Here is a 19,421-nt window from a genome sequence, read left to right as displayed (position 1 = left end):
CCTCTTGCGGCTGCCCCCACATTCCCAGTCCTCCCCAGCTGGCTGGTGGGTGGGAGAGCCTGGGAAATGAGTCTGCTAGCCAGAGGCAGCCAAACCCCTGACTCAGAATGGGGTTGGGACAAGGGGGCACAGCCAGTGCTTGCTGGGCTCCATCACCCCATGGCAAGGTAGCTTGCCAACAAGGGTGGGTAGACAGGAGGAATCCTGCCCTGAGTGCAGGTGGCAGTCTCCTGGGTCCCGCCTAGAGCCTGGCCACTGACCTGGCTGTGCATGGACCTGTGCCCTGCAGGTTGCACTTCCCCCAGCTGGCCCTGAGGCGGAGGCTGGGGCAGCTGAGCTGCATGTCCAGACCCGCCCTGAAACTGCGCTCCTGGCCCTTGACCGTCCTCTACTACCTCCTGCCCTTCGGCGCCCTCAGACCGCTCAGCCGGGTGGGATGGAGGCCTGTAAGCAGGGTAAGTGTGCACAGGGCCCTGTGGCCCGGACCTGCCCTCTGGGCAGGCCCGAGGTTGGGGTGCAGGAGAGACTGAGGTGGCAGCAAGCTGCCAGAAGCAGAGGGTCATTTTCAGTGCGTCAGGGTTGGAAGGTTCATTGGTGGCCAAGGCCAGGGCAGCTTTTGAAAAGGCCACTACCTGGGCCGCGGAAGTGACTGCGAGGGCGTGCTGTGCCCTGCCTGCTCCCCTAGCCTGCCTCGTTTCTGCCATTTGGGGCTCCGGTTCTGGAAGGAACCCAGTCTGGGGATTCAGAAAATGGTGTCTGTCTCTGACTTTTCTGTGTTCAGGCATAAAACAGCTTAGAGGTGATTTTGAGCAGAAGCCAAATTAATTCTGGGATGCCAAAGGGGTGGTTCAGGAAGGATGGATCCTGTTTGGGTTCCTTGGGGTGAGGACACCTTTAAGGAGCCCAGAGGCCTGCCCCAGGAATGGTCAAGGGAACTGGCTTGGCCCCTCCTGGCCCCTAGAGGGCTCGCTCTTGCCCTTGGCTTCCCAGGCAGGTTGACCCCAAGGAGGAAACCCTGTTCCTGGGCCTTTGTCAGGTTGGTGTCATCAGAGCTCAGGGGCACTGAGGTACCCTGGACATTAGCCCAGGCTCCCACCTGTGCTTGGGAAGGGCCTGGGTTCACATAGCCCTTCTGTGTGACTGGGCATCAGCTGGGAGGGATAAGAGCAGCTCTCTGGGAGCTGCTAATTCCTTACCATGCAGAGGTGTTGAAAGTTGGAATGAAATCACTTTTACACCTTGGGGAGTTGGTGTCTTGGTTGTGTTTAGAGAATCTGCAGCCACCAATTAGAGGCAGTTTCTACAGTGGCAGCAGCACCTGGAGTTTAACAGGCTGCCACTTCCTGGGTACCTGGCCCTGCCGGAGGGCTCTGGGACCAACTAGTGGGACCCAGTGCCTGTCCCCAGGCCATCATCTGTCTTCAGGTGCTCCAGGCTTCCCTGAAGGAAGAGAGAACAGAGGGGCCTGAGGGGACGACCTCCCTTTGCCTCCTGGGAGGAACCCCAGGTGTAGACAGCTTTATGACCTGACGCAGTCACAGTAGAATGTTGAACACAAGTCCTGCTGTGGGGCCGAGGTGGGGCTCAGCAGGGCTGGGCTTCTCAGACTGCTGCATCCAGGCCCTCAGAGTGCTGGCTGGACCTGTGGGGGCTGCGGACCCTGTGTCTGCAGCTCAGGCCCAGGTGACAGCGACATCGCAGACCTGCATCTGAAAATCCCTGATGTTGGTGCTCAGGGTGTCCTCCTCACTTCCTGTTAAGACAGAGGGACACATTTTGGGCTGTAGACTTGTTCCACGCACTTGGGAGCCTCCTCCTTTCTCTGGTGGTCTGGGATATGGGCAGTGACCAAGGGCAAGATGCCAACCACCTCTCCACATACTGTGATACTGGGGTCACCGTGGCTAGGGTCACACACTGTGGTTAGGGTCAGATCCGTTTCCGACCCCCACTTTAAGAAGTAAGACTGCTGGCCATCTCCCGTTCTGGGACTGGGGCAGTTGCTATTTGACTTTTGCATGAAATGGCGAAAACCACTGGAGTTGTACATAAAATCCAGCACTCTGTGTGGCAGGTGCAATCTGGTTCCCAGTGAGAAACAGCCACATCACAAAAGCAGCGTGGGGCACCTGGGCCCTGGTGTCCTCCATGGGGTGCAGATTCTCTCCTGAAGTGAGACGTGGGCTCACGACAGTACTTGGGCTCTCTGGAGCTGGGGCAGTGTGGTCAACTCAGCCCCTTGCCCTGTGGCCTGCAGGTGGCTTTGTACAAGTCAGTGCCGACACGCTTGCTGTCACGGGCCTGGGGTCGCCTCAACCAGGTGGAGCTGCCACACTGGCTGCGCAGGCCCGTCTATAGCCTGTACATCTGGACCTTCGGGGTGAACATGAAAGAGGCCGCTGTGGAGGACCTGCATCACTACCGCAACCTCAGCGAGTTCTTCCGGCGCAAGCTGAAGCCGCAGGCCCGGCCCGTCTGTGGCCTGCACAGTGTGGTGAGGCCCGATCCTTCGTCCTGGGGGAAACAGGACTTTTTCCTGCCTCCACAGCTGGGACTCCACTTGCCTAGCACAGCCCCCTGGTCTCCAGCATATCTGGAAGGGGCAGGATGACAAGGGGAGGTGGGGGCTGTCTCCTGGGGGGAGGAGACCCTGTTCTCCCTGGCAGCAAGCCTTTTCTGTCCTTTCAGATCAGCCCATCGGATGGAAGGATCCTCAACTTTGGGCAAGTGAAGAACTGCGAGGTGGAGCAGGTAAAGGGGGTCACCTACTCCCTGGAGTCGTTCCTGGGCCCGCGCACCTACACAGAGGACCTGCCCTTCCCGCCAGGTGGGTTGCTGCACAGACAGGGCCAGGCAGCCCTGCTGCTGTGTGGCTGGACTGGGAGGGAGGGGAATGCTGGGGAAGGAACTGAGGCTGGCATGTGGGCCTCCCTGAGAATCCGTGTGCAGACCGCACTCGGGCTCCGTGCTGGGTGCTCACTGTGTTGGTGGCCTCCATGTCTGCTCCTACTCTACAGCCGCCTCGTGTGACTCCTTCAAGAATCAGCTGGTCACCCGGGAAGGGAATGAGCTCTATCACTGTGTCATCTACCTGGCCCCCGGGGACTACCACTGCTTCCACTCCCCCACGGACTGGACTGTGTCCCACCGGCGCCACTTCCCAGGTCAGCCCGGGGCCAGCGTGTGGGGGGAGCTGCCTCTGTGGGCTTCACATAAAGGCTCTCAGCTTCTTGGTGTCAGGGGACCAGGCTCCAGGTCAGGGTCATCAAGGCCAGGAGCTGACTGCTTTATGCAGGCTGGTTGTGGGCAGGGGACCGTGGGGCCCGCTCAGCTCAGCATTTGGAATGACATCGGGGCAACAGGCCATGAGTCCCTTTGGGTCTTGGCTGCCCTGGAGTGGCCACACTGGGCTCTGGACAGGGAGTAGCAGCGTTCCCTGCCTCTGCAGGCTCCCTGATGTCAGTGAACCCTGGCATGGCTCGCTGGATCAAAGAGCTCTTCTGCCATAATGAGCGGGTAGTCCTGACGGGGGACTGGAAACATGGCTTCTTTTCACTGACGGCTGTGGGGGCCACCAACGTGGGCTCCATTCGCATCTACTTTGACCGGGTAAGCCGAATGTAGGCGCTGCCAAAGCCCAAGGGCTGGACCTCTTGGGTCTACCTGCCTTGTCTGCTGTGCGGCCGATGGGCTGGGACTGAATTCTAGGGAGGCCACATCTCTGGTCAGGCGTAGCTCTGCTGAGCAGCTGTCCTGAGAATGGGCTGCTCCACCTGCCAGCCAGCTGAGGCTTCCCTTCCTTCTTGCACCGCTGGCTGGAAGAGAGAGAGGGAATTAACCTCCTTGCCTGGCACCTGGCTTGTGCTAGGAACCATGGTCAAAGGTGAGAGTGAGGAGGGAACAGAAAGGGAGTGTTGAGCTCGGGGTGGCTCATGTTGGTTACAGCATGGGAGGGGGTCAGCACTCGCAGGCCTGCTGCCCACCCTGTCCCAAGGGGCTGCCTTTTTGGGTGTCAGTTTGTGACCAGCAGCCTTGGCTCCCACGGGTGCCACTCTCCCAGCACCATGCATGGAAACCACTGGGCCCGATTGTTCCCTGTCTTTCCTGGGCCCAGTTCACAGCAGGTGTCAAGGCTGTGTGTGAGATCTGGCTAGACCGGGCCCACCTGGCCCTGAGATGCCATCCCCACCTCCCTTTTGGAGCTGGGTTGGGTGGTAGTGGGGACAAGCAACCAAGGGAGTGGGTGGGACTCCAAACACGTGGGGTGACACTGTGCACTTGGTGGCCCAGGCCCCGCTGACCCCCAGCCTATCACCACAGGACCTGCACACCAACAGCCCGAGGCACAGCAAGGGCTCCTACAACGACTTCAGCTTCGTGACGCACACCAATAGAGAGGGCGTCCCCATGCGCAAGGGTGAGCACCTGGGCGAGTTCAACCTGGGCTCCACCATCGTGCTCATCTTTGAGGCCCCCAAGGACTTCAATTTCCAGCTGAAAACAGGACAGAAAATCCGCTTTGGGGAGGCCCTGGGCTCACTCTAGAGCCTCTTTCCTGATTATGGCTGCTAAGGGATCTTTTCCAAAGTGAGGGTCTTTTAGAGAGGGAGGCCATGAGGCCATCCAGGTGAGGGCCTGCCTCAGGGTGGGTGAGAGTCTGACCAGGTAGGACTTGAATGACTTGGCTCCCACCTGTTCCGGAGGTGCAGACAAGAGGTGGTGAGAGCCCCCGTCATGCCCTCAACCTATGCTGTTCCTTCTCCCTACAAATAAAAAGTGCAGGCTGGAATGATCTGTCACATTTGGATCTTTTTAAACACCGTATAGATGGGAGATCCTGCATTCCCGACTGAACCTTCAGTTGGTCTCGATTGTCATTTTTTCTTGCTGCTCCTCCCCATCACCTGGGCTGTTTTCCGTTGGCCCCTTTTGTTTTTTGGCCTTAACCCTCCTGCTGCACAGGGTGAGGTGCCTCCTTGGCACAGACTGTAGATGCCTCTTCCCTCAGCAGAGCCACACAGCCTTCATGACAACTGCTTTCTGTTCCCAAATTCACCTCATCCTGCTCTTTAGAAAAAGCAGTCTTTGCTTGTGGCTGAATGCATCACCCTGGACTCTGCCAGTGTCTTCTGAGGACACTGATTAATGATACAGACCTCTGTAGGACCCGATGAGTGACCTTCTGGAGCTGGCCAGGTCCATCGTTGCAGCAGGCAAGACTAATCACTGAACCTGCCTCATAGCACCAGAATGAACAGGGCAGGCAGGTGGTAGGCCCAGCTGGGGACAGGGGAGTGTTCCTGTCCTCCCCATATCCCTACATGAAATGTGGGAAAGTTGATGCTATTGATTGAGGGTCTGTCTTGGAGGCAGAGGGCCCTTCGTGGATAGTCGGTCAGTGCCTGGAAAACCTGTCCCAGTTATCAGGAATGCGGGCCTGGGGAGCCCCCAGTGGCGGGGACAGGGCCAGCGTTCATGTTGACCCTGGGGACGCTGTGAATTTCTCCTGCAGGAGAGCCATCATTGAACTTTTTCAACTGTATCAGTAGCACAGTATTTTTGTATGAAAAGTGGAGACTTCTGAACAGTAATTCATTTAATGGCAAAACATTTTGAAATAAAAAAATAAAACATAACTTTGTGTTCTGTTCCTGGAGGTGGCCTGAGGCCTCCCCGACAGCCCAGCACCTGCTTCCCTGGGGCAAACACGCTAGCACAGGGCCTGCCGCAGGGCCTGGATGCGAGCAATGCAGGTGCCAATGGGCTGGCGCTGAGCCTGGAGCTCCTCTGCCAGCTGCTGGATCTGAAGTTCCACCTGGAGCCAGGGAGGGACAGCCAGGGCTGAGAGGGAGCACAGCCCGGGGCGTCCCTACGGACACGTGGGGATGGCCTGGGGCCTCACCTCTTGCAGCTCTTTCTGCACCTGCTGCTCTACTTCCTGGTCCTCAGGTCTGGGCTCCTCTCTGCTCAGCTCCAGCCACCTGCGCAGGCTGCTCGCTTGCCGCTGGCAGGACCTGAGGGGTGGAGATACCTGCTGTCTGCCAGGCTGGGTCCTTGGCAGAGCCCCATCTGGCTCAGAGAATGGCACCTCAGCTAATTCTGGTGTGGGTATCAGGTGGAGAGAGAAAGGTAGTCTGGTAGGGCCCCTGACCTGAGCTGCAAGCCCCTGCTTGGGAGCCGAACACTTCTTTTTCCTCTCCCAGTCTCCTCCGCCCTCCCTAGCAGACAGCAACTCAGGTGGGCCTGGGCGAAAACATACTTCTTGTCTCTCTTCCCCTGTGCAGAGGCAAGGATGAGGCGCCAGAGTCTGTTGCTCTCGAAGCTCTGAAGCTGCTGCATGATGATGGTCCCCAGACCACTGAGTGCAGTGGGTCTCAGGCCTGTCTCCTCTGCACTTTTTTTTGTGTATGTGAGATGGAGTGTCACTCTGTCGCCCAGGCTGGAGTGCAATGGCGCGATCTCAGCTCACTGCAACCTCCGCCTCCCAGGTTGAAGCAATTCTTCTGCCTCAGCCTCCCAAGTAGTTCGAACTACATGCGTGCACCACCATGCCCGGCTAATTTTTGTATTTTAGTAGAGACAGTTGCACCATATTGGCCAGGCTGGTCTTGAACTCCTGACTCCATGATCCGCCCGCCTCGGCCTCTCCAAGTGCTGGGAACAGGCGTGAACCACCACACCCAGCCCTTCTCTGCACCTTTAATATCAGTGTTATAATTAGTCACTGGGGATAGCATGGCCTCATTGGGTTTTTAGAGTTTTGCTCAACTTTATCATCCCCCCATAGGAAGCAGAGCCTCTGTCCACAGGTGAGGCTGACTTGGGCCTTCCTCAGCAGCACCAAGCCAGGTCAAGAGCCATGGTGGAGATGGGGCCTTTCTGGACAGCACACACTGAGGGCTCCCCACACCCCTCCGTAGCTAGACCAAGACCACCCACAGGACCCTGGCAGCTGGCTCAGGGGAAATGGAACTGCCCGCCCACTTTTCCAAGCAACACCTGCTCCTGTAGCCAGGGCCGCAGGGCATTTCGCAGGGCTCACCAGAGGTTCTGCTTGGTGGTCTGGTAGTGCAGTAGTTGCTGCTGGATCCCCTCAAGTTCAGCCTCAAGGTCCAGGCTGCCTGTGGCGACAGAAGTAAGCTTGTTTCAGACCATTTTCCCCTCTGGGACCAGGGTAAATAGCAAGTCCCAGGTCCGGGAGTGGCCTGAGTGCTTTCTGCCCTGACAGGCCCCAGGTACACACCTGCAGTTGAAAGCCCAGGCCCAGCCCTGGTGGCTGAGAAGTCCCCAGGAAGGAGTAGATGGGGGTCAGGGACACTGGCCAGGGATGGGGGGACCTGGGGCTTATCCCTAGCAGTAGCCGGCTGTGTTGACGCCTGCAAAGGAAAGAAGGGTGGATGCTCAGCAGGGAAGTTAGGAGGAAGCCAGGGAGGGAGACACCAAGTCCTTGTCACTGCCTGCCCTGCAGGGGTGGGGGAAGACCAGGCCCCCAGCTGCAGGAGCTGGGCTTCCCAGGCACTGGCCGTGCTAGCTCATCCAGTGTCGAGCCTGCCCCTGCACACAGGACCTGGTACTGTAGGAGAAAGTCCCACAACCAGGAAGCACCCCGTGTCACCACAGTCCACCTCGCACCTCCACTGCCTGAGCAGCTGTTCTGAGCCTTACCCAACTCCACCCCCACCTTGCTCTGAGCTCATGACCTTGCTGAGCTTCGACGTCAGTGAGAAGTGGTGAGAGGCCAGCGCTCTACAGCCTCCTCCATGCCCTCCTCTCCTGGTGAGTGGGCTTGCCCCTTCCATCACCCAACAGGGGTCAAAACCCTTTCAACCCCACACACCATTCCAGCCAGGGTAAGGGGCCCCACAAGTCCTAACTCACCACAGGAACTGGTTCCTTCCTGCCCCTTCATCTCCATTCAGGAACCAGCTGCTTTGGTGGCCTGAGAGCAGCTGTCACTCCATTACTGAGCTCTCACACCCCTGGCCATCCCCGCCCAGGCTCCCTACTTGGAGGCTCATCCCCTCTCTCCTTCCCCTGTACTCCTCCTAGAGGCTGCAGCGGCTCTGGGGTTACCTTCGGCCTGTGCTGAGGATTCTTCTCAATCTGGCCCTGACCTCTTCCTTGAAGGTCAGACTCAACGTTTGCTTTCTCTCAAGTTTGACATCAAGAACCTGGTTCAAAACACTCTTGACGCTTCAGCCCAAACCAGTCCCCACCCCCAGTTCCTTCTTCCAATCAAAGAACTCTGTTCCCCAAGTTATTCAAGCCAGTAGCCCAAATCAGCCTGGATTCCTTCTTCCCCCTCACTCAGCAAATCCCTCAGAGCATATCCTGCTTCGTCGGCCGCCAAGAAAGTATCTGTCCCCTCTATGACAACCGCTGAGCCCAGGCCACCAGTACTGCTTGCCTGGACCACATGGTCATGGTGACCACAGCCTGCACAGAAACCTGCCATGGTGCTCCCTGCCAAAATCCTTCCCCGATTTCCTCCTCTTCTCAAATCCCAGGCTGCTTCTCACCGTGGCTGCAGGACCCTACGTGATCTGCAGCCACGTTACTGGCTGCAGGCAGGGGCTTTTCTTTGCTTGTCTCTGACTAGAATATAAGCTTCAGGATGGCAGGGCCTTTGGCTGGCTGTTCACTGCTGTGGCCCTTGGACCTGGTGTGTAGTAGCTACCTATGCTTGTCAAATGGATGAGTGGCCTCCCTGTGCCAAGATTTTCCAGAAATGATGAGTACAGCTATGGCATGAGAAAGAGCACCAGAAGCCAGACCAAAGAGAGAGCCCCAGTGCCCAGGCCTGGTGGTGGAGTACGTACCCTGGCTGGTGCAGCCGCCCTGCAGGGCATGGAGGAGGAAGGAGGCAGCAGCAGCAGCTCCGGGCCTGTGCTTGCCGTCGGGGTCTGCTTTGGGCCAGGGGTGCTTGACAGGGCCCCAGGCAGGGGGCTGTGTGGGACTTGTGCTTTCGGGACCTCTGCCAGGAAGGGCCGCGTCAGGGAGGGGCCTGCTGGCTGAGCCATGCCTAGGCCATGTTCCTTGGGCTTCTGAGGCCTGAGCACAGGGAAGGCAAGAGCCTGGTCAGGCCACAGGACCCTCCTCTGGGACCAAGGAACAAGAAGGAAAGGGGGCCACCCACCCCAGGACTGCCAAAACACAGGCCCCAGATGGAGGCACCAGCTGCCTTTGGGGCCCTGACCACCCACCCCTGCCTGCCCATGGTGCCACACCCCAGGGACCCCTGCCTGCCCATGGTGCCACACCCCAGGGACCCCTGCCTGCCCATGGTGCCACACCCCAGAGACCCCTGCCTGCCCATGGTGCCACACCCCAGGGACCCCTGCCTGCCCATGGTGCCACACCCCAGGGACCTCTGGCTCTGCGCAGGCTCCAGCAGGAAGTGTGGGCGTCGCGGCTGCTTCCTTGCTGAGTGGGCAGTGTTGCTGGGAAGAAACATGGGGTCTGTTCCCCTGGGCTAACCAGGGGCTGCAGGGGGGTTCTGAGATCTCTGTGGGATGGGGGTCGCTAGTCAGACCCCTCCAATTTTATAGGGAGACCGAAAGTCCGAGAAGGCGAGGCCAAGGTCAGCAAGTAAGCTGGGGTGGGCCTGGGCCACAGAGCTCCCAGCAGTTCTGACAAAAGGTACCTGACTCCAGGGGACTGCTTCACCCACATTGTCTCTTTTGACATGCAGAGCAACCCCGGTAATGCAGGTGTACAGGTCGCCAGGGTCCATGTCACAGGGGAGCAGCCTCTGAGATGTTCAGGCTCCCATCAAGGTCAGTCAGTGAGGGGCAGAGCAGCAACCGGGACCCAGGCCCCATGCACCCACCTGACAACTCCTCCGGGGCCCAACGCCCTCGGGTAGTGCTGGCTGCTGTGGGAGCCACCAGCTTCATCAGCATGGGGCAGGGCAGGGCAGGTTAGGGTTTGAGGAGACCATAGTCGGGGTGGGCAGAGGATAGGTGCCAGCCCACACAAGAAAGAGGGGTTTCTGACAAAAAACCAGTGTCTTGGCTGTGAGGGAGCAGAAGAGAGGCCAGCAGGCACGGGCAGGAGCTGAGCTTGTTCCCTTGTCAGCTATGTGTGTGACTCCGGAAGATTGTCAGCAGGACTGGGCGAGAGGGTAGGAAGGTGTTGCAGAGGAAGGGACACCTGTTTCCTGAACTTTGGCAGGCAAAGGAGAGAGGGTCTGGAAATCCCACTCCACTCTCTCTTGCCGGGGGAGGGATGGGGTCTGGCCAAAGAGGCGATTCCCAGCAGCTCAGCTATGACAAGGCCGAGACCAACCCGTCCTGTCCCCCGTCAGGGCCCCGTTTTCCTCCCTGCTACGCCATCCAACCTTTTGCCCAGGGTGGAAGCGAGGAGGATGAGGTGAGGACGGGCTACTCACAGTTCCAGGGCGTGGGGCTCCTCAGCAGCCAGGCGGCCCAGAGCTCCCTGAAGCAGAGGAGCCTGTGGCCTCTTGGTTCCCAGGGCGGCATCCCCAGCCCCAGCGGCAATGCAGATGAGAAGGGGACCCTCCAATGTCACTTTCCTGCTGGGTGTGACGGCTGCCAGGGGCTGAGGCTTCCCGCTCCGGCCCAGCACTTTCTGTTTCCAGAGCGTGGCACAGCGGCGGACGGCACGATGGAGACTGTGAGCCGCCTGTGACACAGCCTCTGGTCAGCTCATGCCACACCCTGCCTGCTCCCCAGAGGAAGGGGCCCTGGGCCTACCTGGACCTGCTGCTGGGCCTGCAGCTGCTGCCGGGAGGCCTTCATGCTGGCTGCAAAGCGCAGGAGCCGTGTGGCACCCTCCTGGAGGAGCTGCCCCTGGTAGGCCTGGAGCGCCCGCTGCAGCCGTGCCTTCTTCCTCCTCCTTTCCAGTACAAAGGCCAGCCACGTGGCCCACACCTCCAGGGAGGGCGGGAGGTGAGGCCCAGATCTCCCTGTTTAGGGGTCCCCCACAGACCAGGTGCCCTCCCTCCAACCAAGGCAGGGCTAAGGCCTGAGGGAGAGGCAGGGATGGTAGGATGCAGAAACACAATTACCTTTGCCTGCAGCGAAAAGGCCCAGAACCACAGGGCCCGCACTGTCGCCTGCTGCTCCTGCCTCTTGGCTGCCAGCTAGGGCCAGAAAGACCAGATCATTTCCTTGCTGCCCCTGCAGGGAGGCCGTGCTGATCACGGGGCCCTGCCTGGATCGTCCCTCTGGGCTCCCTCTCTAGTTGAGGCTCCCACTTCCTCCACTAGGAAGGGCCAGCCCTGTGCCTGGCCGTGAGGTGCTCAACAGACGCTCCATCTGTGGCCTGAGGAAGGACCTTTAGGAAAGAAGGTGGCAAAGGGCTCCTGCAGGGGGATGTGTGGAGACAGTGGCCTGAGGTCTGGGGAACGGTGAGAACAGGACAACAGGATGGGAAGAGGGAGCTGGGGACGGGTGGGTGCTGCTCTGTGTGATCCCTCTTGGCTTTTTAGCAAGATCCCAGCAAGCCTTAAAACACATTTCATATTAATTTTTAAAACATTATCTTGATTTGGAGATGGGATCTCACTCTCATCTAGGCTGGAGTACAGTGGCATGATCACAGCTCACTGCAACCTTGACCTCCTGGGCTCAAGCGATCCTCCCCTATCAGCCTCCCGAGTAGCTGGGACCACAGGTGTGCACTAACTACACCCAGCTAATTTTTCTGTTTTGTTTTTGTAGAGATGGGGTCTCACTATGTTGCCCAAGCTGGTCTTGAACTCTTAGGCTCAAGTAATCCTCCTGCCTCAGCCTCCCAAAATCCTGGGATTATAGGCGTAAGCCATCATGCCTGGCCCACTGATGTATTTTTTTTTTTTTTTGAGGCAGAGTCTCTGTCGCCCAGGCTGGAGTACAGTGGTGTGATCTCAGCTCACTGCAAGATTTGCCTCCCAGGTTCACGCCATTCTCCTGCCTCAGCCTCCCGAGTAGGCGCCCGCCACCACGCCTGGCTAATTTTTTTGTATTTTTAGTAGAAACAGGGTTTCACCATGTTAGCCAGGATGGTCTCGATCTCCTGACCTCGTGGTCTGCCTGCCTCGGCCTCCCAAAGTGCTGGGATTACAGGCGTGAGCCACCGCGCCCAGCCTCCATTGATGTATTTTTAAATACAACACTGTAGAAAGAGAAACCAGGCTTTGAAGTAACTGGTCTAACACAGGCTACAGATGGAACGAAGCTGATGTGCTCAGAAATGACAGGAAGGTAGTAAAGGAGGTGGCCCTGGGTAGGGTGATAGTAAAAATATCGAACTAGAGGTGTAAGCTGAAGGTCACTCATTGCCCAGGCCTCACACGCCAGAGGACAGAGAAGGAAGTATGGAGGGGACATCTCCTGGGTTCCCACCTGTTGTCTCCACTGGCGGAAGCAGGTCCGGCTGAGTCTCTGTGCCAGCAGTTGGGTACTCTGCCTGTGCAGGAGCTAGGGGAGAGCAAGTACACAGAGTGGGGTCCTGACCTAGCCTAGACAGCCTGCGGTGGGTCCTGATCTAACCCAGTCTCTGCCCAGCTGAATGTCCTCCCATTGCTAGGAGTCCTGGATGGTACCAGGGGTCTCCTGCATAGGCAGGGGGAGGCAGGGGGAGGCAGGGGGCGCCTAGAGGACTCACTCCATAGGTCCCCCAGCACTGATAAGCCGCGGGTCAGTATGAACCGGGTTTTTAGGCTGAGCCGTCTTCTCTGGGAGACACTGGATTCTGGGGCTGGCTACCTGCTAGGCTCCACCAAATGCCCAGAAAGGCTCCTGCAGCCTTGTCCTACAGGACCCCAAACCACGCACCACTCACACCGGCTGCATGGAGTGCTGTCAGGAGAGACCCCTTCCTGAGATATGGTCTCCTGGCCTGGACACCCCCTTGCCAGGCAGGTGGAACTTGGAGAGTTGCCACCGTCGGCCTCACCCTCTTTCTGACACACTCCAGATGGTGCATCTTCCACCGGGCCAGCCCCTCCAGCAGCAGCTGCCGGCGGTGGTGTTGGACTGCCCTCTCCAGCTGCAGTCTCTGCTGGGCTGACCTCCGGCTGCAGTCCCGCCAGCGCTGAAACCAGGTCCGCAGACAGCCTAGATCCAAGTCAGAGTTTGCTGTTCTGTGGGATTTCCACCAGTGACTACATAATGGTGAAGGTGCAGAGAGGAGAGATGGCTGTGCGGGGATAAGAGTCCAGGTGTCCAGCCCACACGGTGAAACTACCACATGTGGACCATGGCCCCTCTCTAGGGACAGCTCTGGCCACCTTTGCCAACAGTGAACCTCCCAGAGACTGGAACCAGCTCTGTTTACCATTGTGCTCCCCAAGGGCCCTCCCAGAGCCACAAGCCTGTCCACAGCCTCCACAGGGGTGCCAGGGGCCCCCCTAAGAGTCACGTGCAAAATGCTGCTGGGCGCGTGGAGGAAGACCCTCAGTCTGAGGGAGGAGGAGGAGCCCCCACTTGAGCTGCAGCAGCTTGGAGGAGAGGGCAGCCTGTTTTGCCAGGGTGGAAACTGAGGCCCAGTCAGAGCAGTCAGACCAGCCCAAGCCACGGCTGGGGAGGAGTGCGCTGGTCGCCAGGCCACGTCTTCTGGCTCCCCAGGTTCTCCAGGCACGAGCCATATCCTGCATTTTGTTTTTGTGTCACAAGCTTCTCCCTTTAGTGAATCTTTCTTGGGCCCTGAGAGAACTTTCTTTTTGAGACAACAGAACAGGGTTGAGAGCAGGGCACAGATGCCAAGATGAGGGGCCCTCCAGGCCCACCAGCGCAGGCAGAGAAGGCGGCAGATCACAAGCAGGAGGCGCCCATGGTAGTGCTGTATGCTGACGTCTGGGCTCTGTCCTCAGTGTGTATCTCTCTACCTGTCATCTCGGTTGATCTCCACAACAACCCCAAGAGGTAGGCACTGTTATCCCCATTTTACAGATGAAGACACTGAGACTCAGAGAGGGGCCCTGCTGGAGGCCACACGCATAGCCAGGTTATGACCGCCAGCCTGCGCTTCTTCAGCACTCTGCATAATAGGTCTTGCGACATCCTCCCCTCAGTCCCTCCTCCAGCTCCACCCTTGGCCTGCCAAGGTGTGCCTGAGACACTGAGGCCTTAATATAAGCCAGGCAATTGTTCCTCAGGTATTTACTGTGTACCTACTACGTGCACACTGTCTTGCTGCCCAGTCTCCCAAATGTCTCATACCATCTGTAATGGACGTGGCAATCCAAACCTGCCACTGCCTCCTTCTAAGGAAAGTCCTTCAGAGAGCAGCGGCTTCGGGCAAAACTCAAACCCGTAGCCTCTAACTTCCCACCACGGCCAGGAGTGGGCACCTGACCCTTAAGGCAGCCAACCCAAACTGGCCAGAAGCCTCTGGAGCCTGAAGCTGCACGGTCAGGTGCCCAAAGGGTCAGGCGCAGAAGCTCCAGAGCCCAAGGACTGGCTAAACCCCTCAGCTTCTTTCTTAGTGAACTAGAAACACAGTGCTGGTTTCTGAGCTGAGTTCCAGGACCCAGCAGCACATTCGTCGTGCAGTAATGCAGCCGTGTGGGATGGCTGACCCCGGGGTTTTGTCGCTAGGACTTGTTGAAACATGCTCATTAACACATGCTACAGTCAGAACCAAACCAAAGCTGATGCAGTTTTGTCCTGGAGAAAACTCTATTAAACCAACTCAACAACTTGGTCAATTTCTTTATGGGCCAATTTAAACAATTTCTAATTGTTTTCACTTTTGTTTGTATTTTCATTTATTCTAAAAATGAGCTGTCCCCTTCAGCGTGTCAGATTCTCCTGCTATGGGACTGCTGGCTGTGTTAGGAGACAGCTCCCCACGGGTCTGCCGTGTGTCTGTGCATCTTGCAAGCAGGGGCATGGACTCCTGTTCTAGACTCTTTCCAAAGATTTTTTAAAAGAGACTGGGTCTTGGCTAGGCGTGGTGGCTCATGTCTGTAATCCCAGCACTTTGGGAGTCTGAGATGGGTGGATCACGAGGTCAGGAGATCGAGACGATCCCAGCTAACATGATGAAACCCCGTCTCTACTAAGAATACAAAAAATTAGCCCAGTGTGGTGGCACGCGCCTGTAGTCCCAGCTACTCGGGAGGCTGAGGCAGGAGAATCGCTTGAACCCCAGGAAATGGAGGTTGCAGTGAGCCAAGATCGTGCCACTGCACTCCAGCCTGGGAGACAGAGCGAGACTGTCTCAAAAAAAGAGACTGCGTCTCATTCTGTCACCCAAGCTGGAGTGCAGTGGTGTGATCATAGTTCAGTGCAGCCTCCAGCTCCTGGGCTCAAGTGATCCTCCCACCTCAGGCTCCCGAGTAGCTAGGACTACAGGTGTGTACAACTGTGCCCTGCAATCTTTCCAAAAATGTATATACAGCAGGCAGTGGGACTTCCTGAGATCAAATTAGAAAGTGCTGGCCCCTAAACATTCAAGGGCCCAGCTACACAAGGAAGCAGGACGCTAACACAGTGGAGGCTGACCTGACAAGCAGCAAGGACTTTCCTGTCAAAACAACGCCCCCCAACCACCCCAAACTCCTCCATTCCAGCTTCTTTTATTTCTCTGTAGATCTCAAGCTCCAGCCTTTCATTTTAACATAAATTGGTTGGCAATCCGTTGGGAATACATTTCTAAGATATACTGGACTGAACAGTACCCACTCCACACCTGCTGTATCCATGCCCTTCCTGGAACCTCACAATGTGACTTTATCTGGCACTAGGCTGGCTGCAGATGTAATTGGTAAGGATGGCGTCACACTCAAGTAGGGTGGGTCCTTCATCCGATATGACCAGAATCCTTCTAAGAGACCCAGACACAGGAAGGGAGTGACATGTCAAGATGGGGCAAAGACTGGAGCAATGAATGGGTCTGCACGTCCAGGAGAGCCATGACAAGCAAGAAACAAGCTGGGAGAGGCAAGGAAGGACTAGAGCCTGAGGAGGAACACGGCCCTGCCACACCTTGATCTCTAACTGCCAGCCTCCAGAACTGAGAGGGTAATTTTGTGTTGTTTGAAGACTCCCAGTCCGTGGTACTTTGTCATGGCAACCACTGGGAACTGGCATGTATGAGGAGGAGACAGACTTATGGGGGCCACAGGGACCTCCACAACAGTGCTGTCGTCACATTCCTCAACACGACTTGCTTCTGGGGGCCCCACTTACCCCTGTCCAGCACCTTCCGGGCCTCCCAGATGGCAGAGTCCTCCTGCTGTCGGTAATATATCTGCACTGACACAGCTTCCCGCCACTGGACCAGGACCTATGGGCAGGCAAGGAGCACAGCAACAGTCACTACACCTCCTGGCTTCCGGGGCCACCCCAGGTCTGTGACGGTGGCTCCTGGAGAGGCAAGGCCAAGCTGTTGCCATTTGCTTCTCACACACGCTCCAGGAAGTAACTGCCATGCACGCAGACCTGCTGAGCAATAGGACAGGGCCCCAGCCCCTCACAGGAAGCCCAGCATCTCGGCTGCTGGGACTCTTCTACCAGGATTTCCATATCATACCCTGCCATCAAGTAGTGAAGTCATTACATACATGGGTCTTCATTCTATTTTATTTATATAACTTTTTTTTGAGACACAGTCTCGCTGTCACCTGGGCTGGAGTGCAGTGATGTGATCTTGGTTCACTGCAACCTCCGCCTCCCAGGTTCTAGCGATTCTCCTGCCTCAGCCTTGCCTCAAGCCTTCCAAGTAGCTGGGATTACAGGCACGCGCCACCACGCCTGGCTAATTTCTGTGTTTTTAGTAGGGATGGGGTTTCTCCATGTTGGCCAGGTTGGTCTCAAACTCTTGATCCCAAGTGATCCACCCAACTCAGTCTCCTAAAGTGCTGGGATTACAGGCATGAGCCACGGTGCCTGGCCTCTATTACTGTTTAGTAAATGCAACACACACGTGTTGTATACATTCTTCTGTATGAGTGATGCCTACAAAATCACAATAACAAAACACTTGCCCAGGGGATGCCTGGTGCCTGCTCCATAAGCTGTCATGAACTCCATTCCCACCAAAAAGGCCTCCTCTTCAAGCTCTGGAGCCAAGCAAAGACTCCTGTGTTCCTCTTCCAGGGGAAGGGAGGCACAGGCTAGCTCCAGAATTTTTTTTCTTCTTCTTCTTCTTTTTTTTTTTTTGAGACAATCTTGCTCTGTTGTCCAGGCTGGAGTACAGTGGTGCAATCTCGGCTCACTGCACCTCCTGGATTCAAAGCGCCTGTAATCCTAGCGCTTTGGGAGGCCGAGGCAGGTGGATCACCTGAGGTCAGCAGTTCAAGACCAGCCTAGCCAACATGGTGAAACCCCATCTCTATTAAAAATACAAAAATTAGGCGGGCATGGTGGCACATGCCTGTAGTCCCAGCTACTCGGGAGGTTGAGGCAGAAGAAATCGCTTAAACCTGGGGGATTGGAGGTTGCAGTGAGCTGAGATGACACCACTGCACTCTAGCCTGGGTGACAGAGTGAGACTCTGTCTCAAGAAAAAAAAAAAAAAAAAGAAAGAAAATACTGGTTCTGATAAGAACTAGTTCACTTATGATGTGTTATGTTTCTATTTTAGTGCATATTGGTTTATAATTCAGTAAAAAACTAAACATGTGCCCACATGGATGTGTGTGTGTGTGCTGGAGGAAAGTTACCCATTTCTAGGTTCCTTATTCAGTTCAAATCTCTGGCACCACCCCCTACATCCCACGCCCTCACCAGAACACAGTCCCCAACTCTCCTGGGTGACCAGCTTGCCTCCTTATACCTCACCTTGGAACACATGGTCCTTCTGTAATGAGTACTTGCTTGAAAGGTTTTTTTGGCTTCATCCACTCGGGCCATGGTGTTCTCTTTCCAGCGATGCAATGCCCCTCTGCAGGTGCATGGGTGCGGGGAGGGCAGATGACACCAGGATGGAGAGAGAAGGGAGGCTTCTGTGAATCATTCCTACTTCTTCCCCTACTCCTGAGTCAGGGACTCTACACCTAAGAATGTCTGTTTCACCAACACCCATGTTTACATGCACGTCTATGTCCAACAAATGGCTACTGAGCAGCTGCTCTGGGCTGGGCACCAAGAATGCATGAGGGACCCAGCACTGCTGGAGACCAAACTCCAGGTGCTACAGGGATAACAGGGCATAACCAGACAGCGGCAACACAGGTGACTCACACTGTGATGAGAGCAGTGTGGGGAGACGGAACCCGGAAGGCTGCCTGTGCCGCTGCTGAGTTAGTTTGGGGAGTTCTTGCTTATTCCGCCCTGTCTCAAGAGCGGGATGGGCACTCTATGGGACCCCATATGAGGAATGGAGGTGTTTATTGTATTTACTTTTTAGAGGCAGGGTCTCACTCCATCGCCCAGACTGGAGTGCAGTGGCATGATCACGGCTCACTGCGGCCTTGACCTTCAAGGCTCAAGTGACCCTCCCACCTAAGCCTCCCAAGTCCCTGAACCACAGGCATACATGACCATGCCTAGCTATTTTTTTATATTTAGTAGAGACAAGGTCTCGCTGTGTTGCCCAGGCTGGTATGGAACTCCTGGTCTCAAACAGCCTCCTAAAGTGCTGGGATTACAGGCGTGAGCCACTGTGCCCAGCTAAGGATGGAGGCGTTGAAAGTCCACGAGACCCACTGCCCACAGGCCACCAGGAATATCATGTGCTGAACAAATACAAAGGAAGGAAATGAAAGAGGGGCATGTGGGAGGACTACTGGGAAGGAGCGAGGTTAGAGTTTGGTTTAGAAAGAGTGGTAGAAGCTGCAGAAGCGCCCTCCACAGGGGTGAGCGGTGCAGATGGTCTGACAGGGCCTAGAGGTGACTCTGGAGAGTCAGTGACAGGCCTGCAGAGCAAGCTGGAAGGGGACTGCCTGGAAGTTGACAGGCAGCCTCTGGAGTGGAAGAGACGACAAGGTGCCTTGCAAAGCTGCGTCTTGCAGTGTGAAGTAGGGAGGAAAAATGCTCAGAAGAGCAAAACAAGTGGCCTTTCAGGCATGCAGGCGACAGCTGCTTTCCAAGGTTCCGCCCTGCACACAGCAGGGGCTTAAGACAAATGAAGGCAACCCCATGAGTAAAGTGGAAAAGCCAAGACCATGGTATTAGCTACTAGGAACCTGGGATCATCCCCCACCTGGCCCTTGGCAGGACTCCCTAAAAGGCTGGGGTTTGGAGTGCGTTCCTCGTTCCGCAGTCAGAGCCTGGGAGGCTCCCGGGAGACTCACCGCAGCAGCTGCCTGTTGTGCTGGCTCTCCCTGGCTGCCACCTCCTGGAGGATGCTCTGTACCCTGCCCTGGTAAGTCTGTAGGGGACAAGGAAGACTGAGGCTGCCCTTGGGCCCACACTTCTCCCTGTTTAGGCAGGTCTCAGAGGTGCCTCTACCACAAGGCTGCCATGCCCAGAGCACTCAAAAAGGGCAGGGAGAGGCCAACGGCCCCTGGTACCAGGGCCAGCAGACCC

At 56.7% G+C, this 19,421-nt stretch overlaps 2 protein-coding genes across 25 annotated transcripts in view; one reads left to right on the top strand and one right to left on the bottom strand.

Moving 5' to 3' along the window:
- Positions 1–5,632, top strand: part of PISD (phosphatidylserine decarboxylase) — a 46,429-nt gene extending 40,797 nt beyond the window's left edge. For 6 of the 8 annotated variants that reach the window (XM_010360687.2, XM_030914660.1, XM_030914659.1 and 3 more), the window contains 6 exons: positions 290–455; positions 2,258–2,494; positions 2,689–2,827; positions 3,018–3,164; positions 3,449–3,609; positions 4,321–5,632. In XM_010360687.2, the coding sequence (XP_010358989.1) occupies positions 290–455; positions 2,258–2,494; positions 2,689–2,827; positions 3,018–3,164; positions 3,449–3,609; positions 4,321–4,545 (1,075 nt within the window). In that variant the 3' untranslated portion in view covers positions 4,546–5,632. The remainder of the gene's footprint in view (positions 1–289; positions 456–2,257; positions 2,495–2,688; positions 2,828–3,017; positions 3,165–3,448; positions 3,610–4,320) is intronic. The other 2 variants (XM_010360686.2, XM_030914658.1) reach the window with 2 other exon arrangements.
- Positions 928–19,421, bottom strand: part of SFI1 (SFI1 centrin binding protein) — a 122,572-nt gene continuing 104,078 nt past the window's right edge. For 7 of the 17 annotated variants that reach the window (XM_030914644.1, XM_030914650.1, XM_030914656.1 and 4 more), the window contains 15 exons: positions 19,187–19,263; positions 17,733–17,835; positions 16,140–16,236; positions 12,901–13,061; positions 12,348–12,422; positions 11,030–11,104; positions 10,716–10,892; positions 10,391–10,644; positions 9,342–9,440; positions 8,820–9,051; positions 7,244–7,376; positions 7,043–7,121; positions 6,260–6,439; positions 5,903–6,014; positions 5,582–5,815 (listed from right to left, as the gene is read on the bottom strand). In XM_030914644.1, the coding sequence (XP_030770504.1) occupies positions 5,711–5,815; positions 5,903–6,014; positions 6,260–6,439; positions 7,043–7,121; positions 7,244–7,376; positions 8,820–9,051; positions 9,342–9,440; positions 10,391–10,644; positions 10,716–10,892; positions 11,030–11,104; positions 12,348–12,422; positions 12,901–13,061; positions 16,140–16,236; positions 17,733–17,835; positions 19,187–19,263 (1,959 nt within the window). In that variant the 3' untranslated portion in view covers positions 5,582–5,710. Of the gene's footprint in view, positions 1,754–3,603; positions 3,816–5,578; positions 5,816–5,902; positions 6,015–6,259; positions 6,440–7,042; positions 7,122–7,243; positions 7,377–8,818; positions 9,052–9,341; positions 9,441–10,390; positions 10,645–10,715; positions 10,893–11,029; positions 11,105–12,347; positions 12,423–12,900; positions 13,062–16,139; positions 16,237–17,732; positions 17,836–19,186; positions 19,264–19,421 lie in introns of those variants that run through there. The other 10 variants (XM_030914657.1, XM_030914654.1, XR_004052649.1 and 7 more) reach the window with 9 other exon arrangements.

Source organism: Rhinopithecus roxellana, chromosome 13 (genome assembly GCF_007565055.1).
Source record: "Rhinopithecus roxellana isolate Shanxi Qingling chromosome 13, ASM756505v1, whole genome shotgun sequence".
Taxonomy (NCBI): domain Eukaryota; kingdom Metazoa; phylum Chordata; class Mammalia; order Primates; family Cercopithecidae; genus Rhinopithecus; species Rhinopithecus roxellana.
Note: the sequence above shows the minus strand (reverse complement) of the source record. Positions and strands in the feature narration are given on the sequence as shown.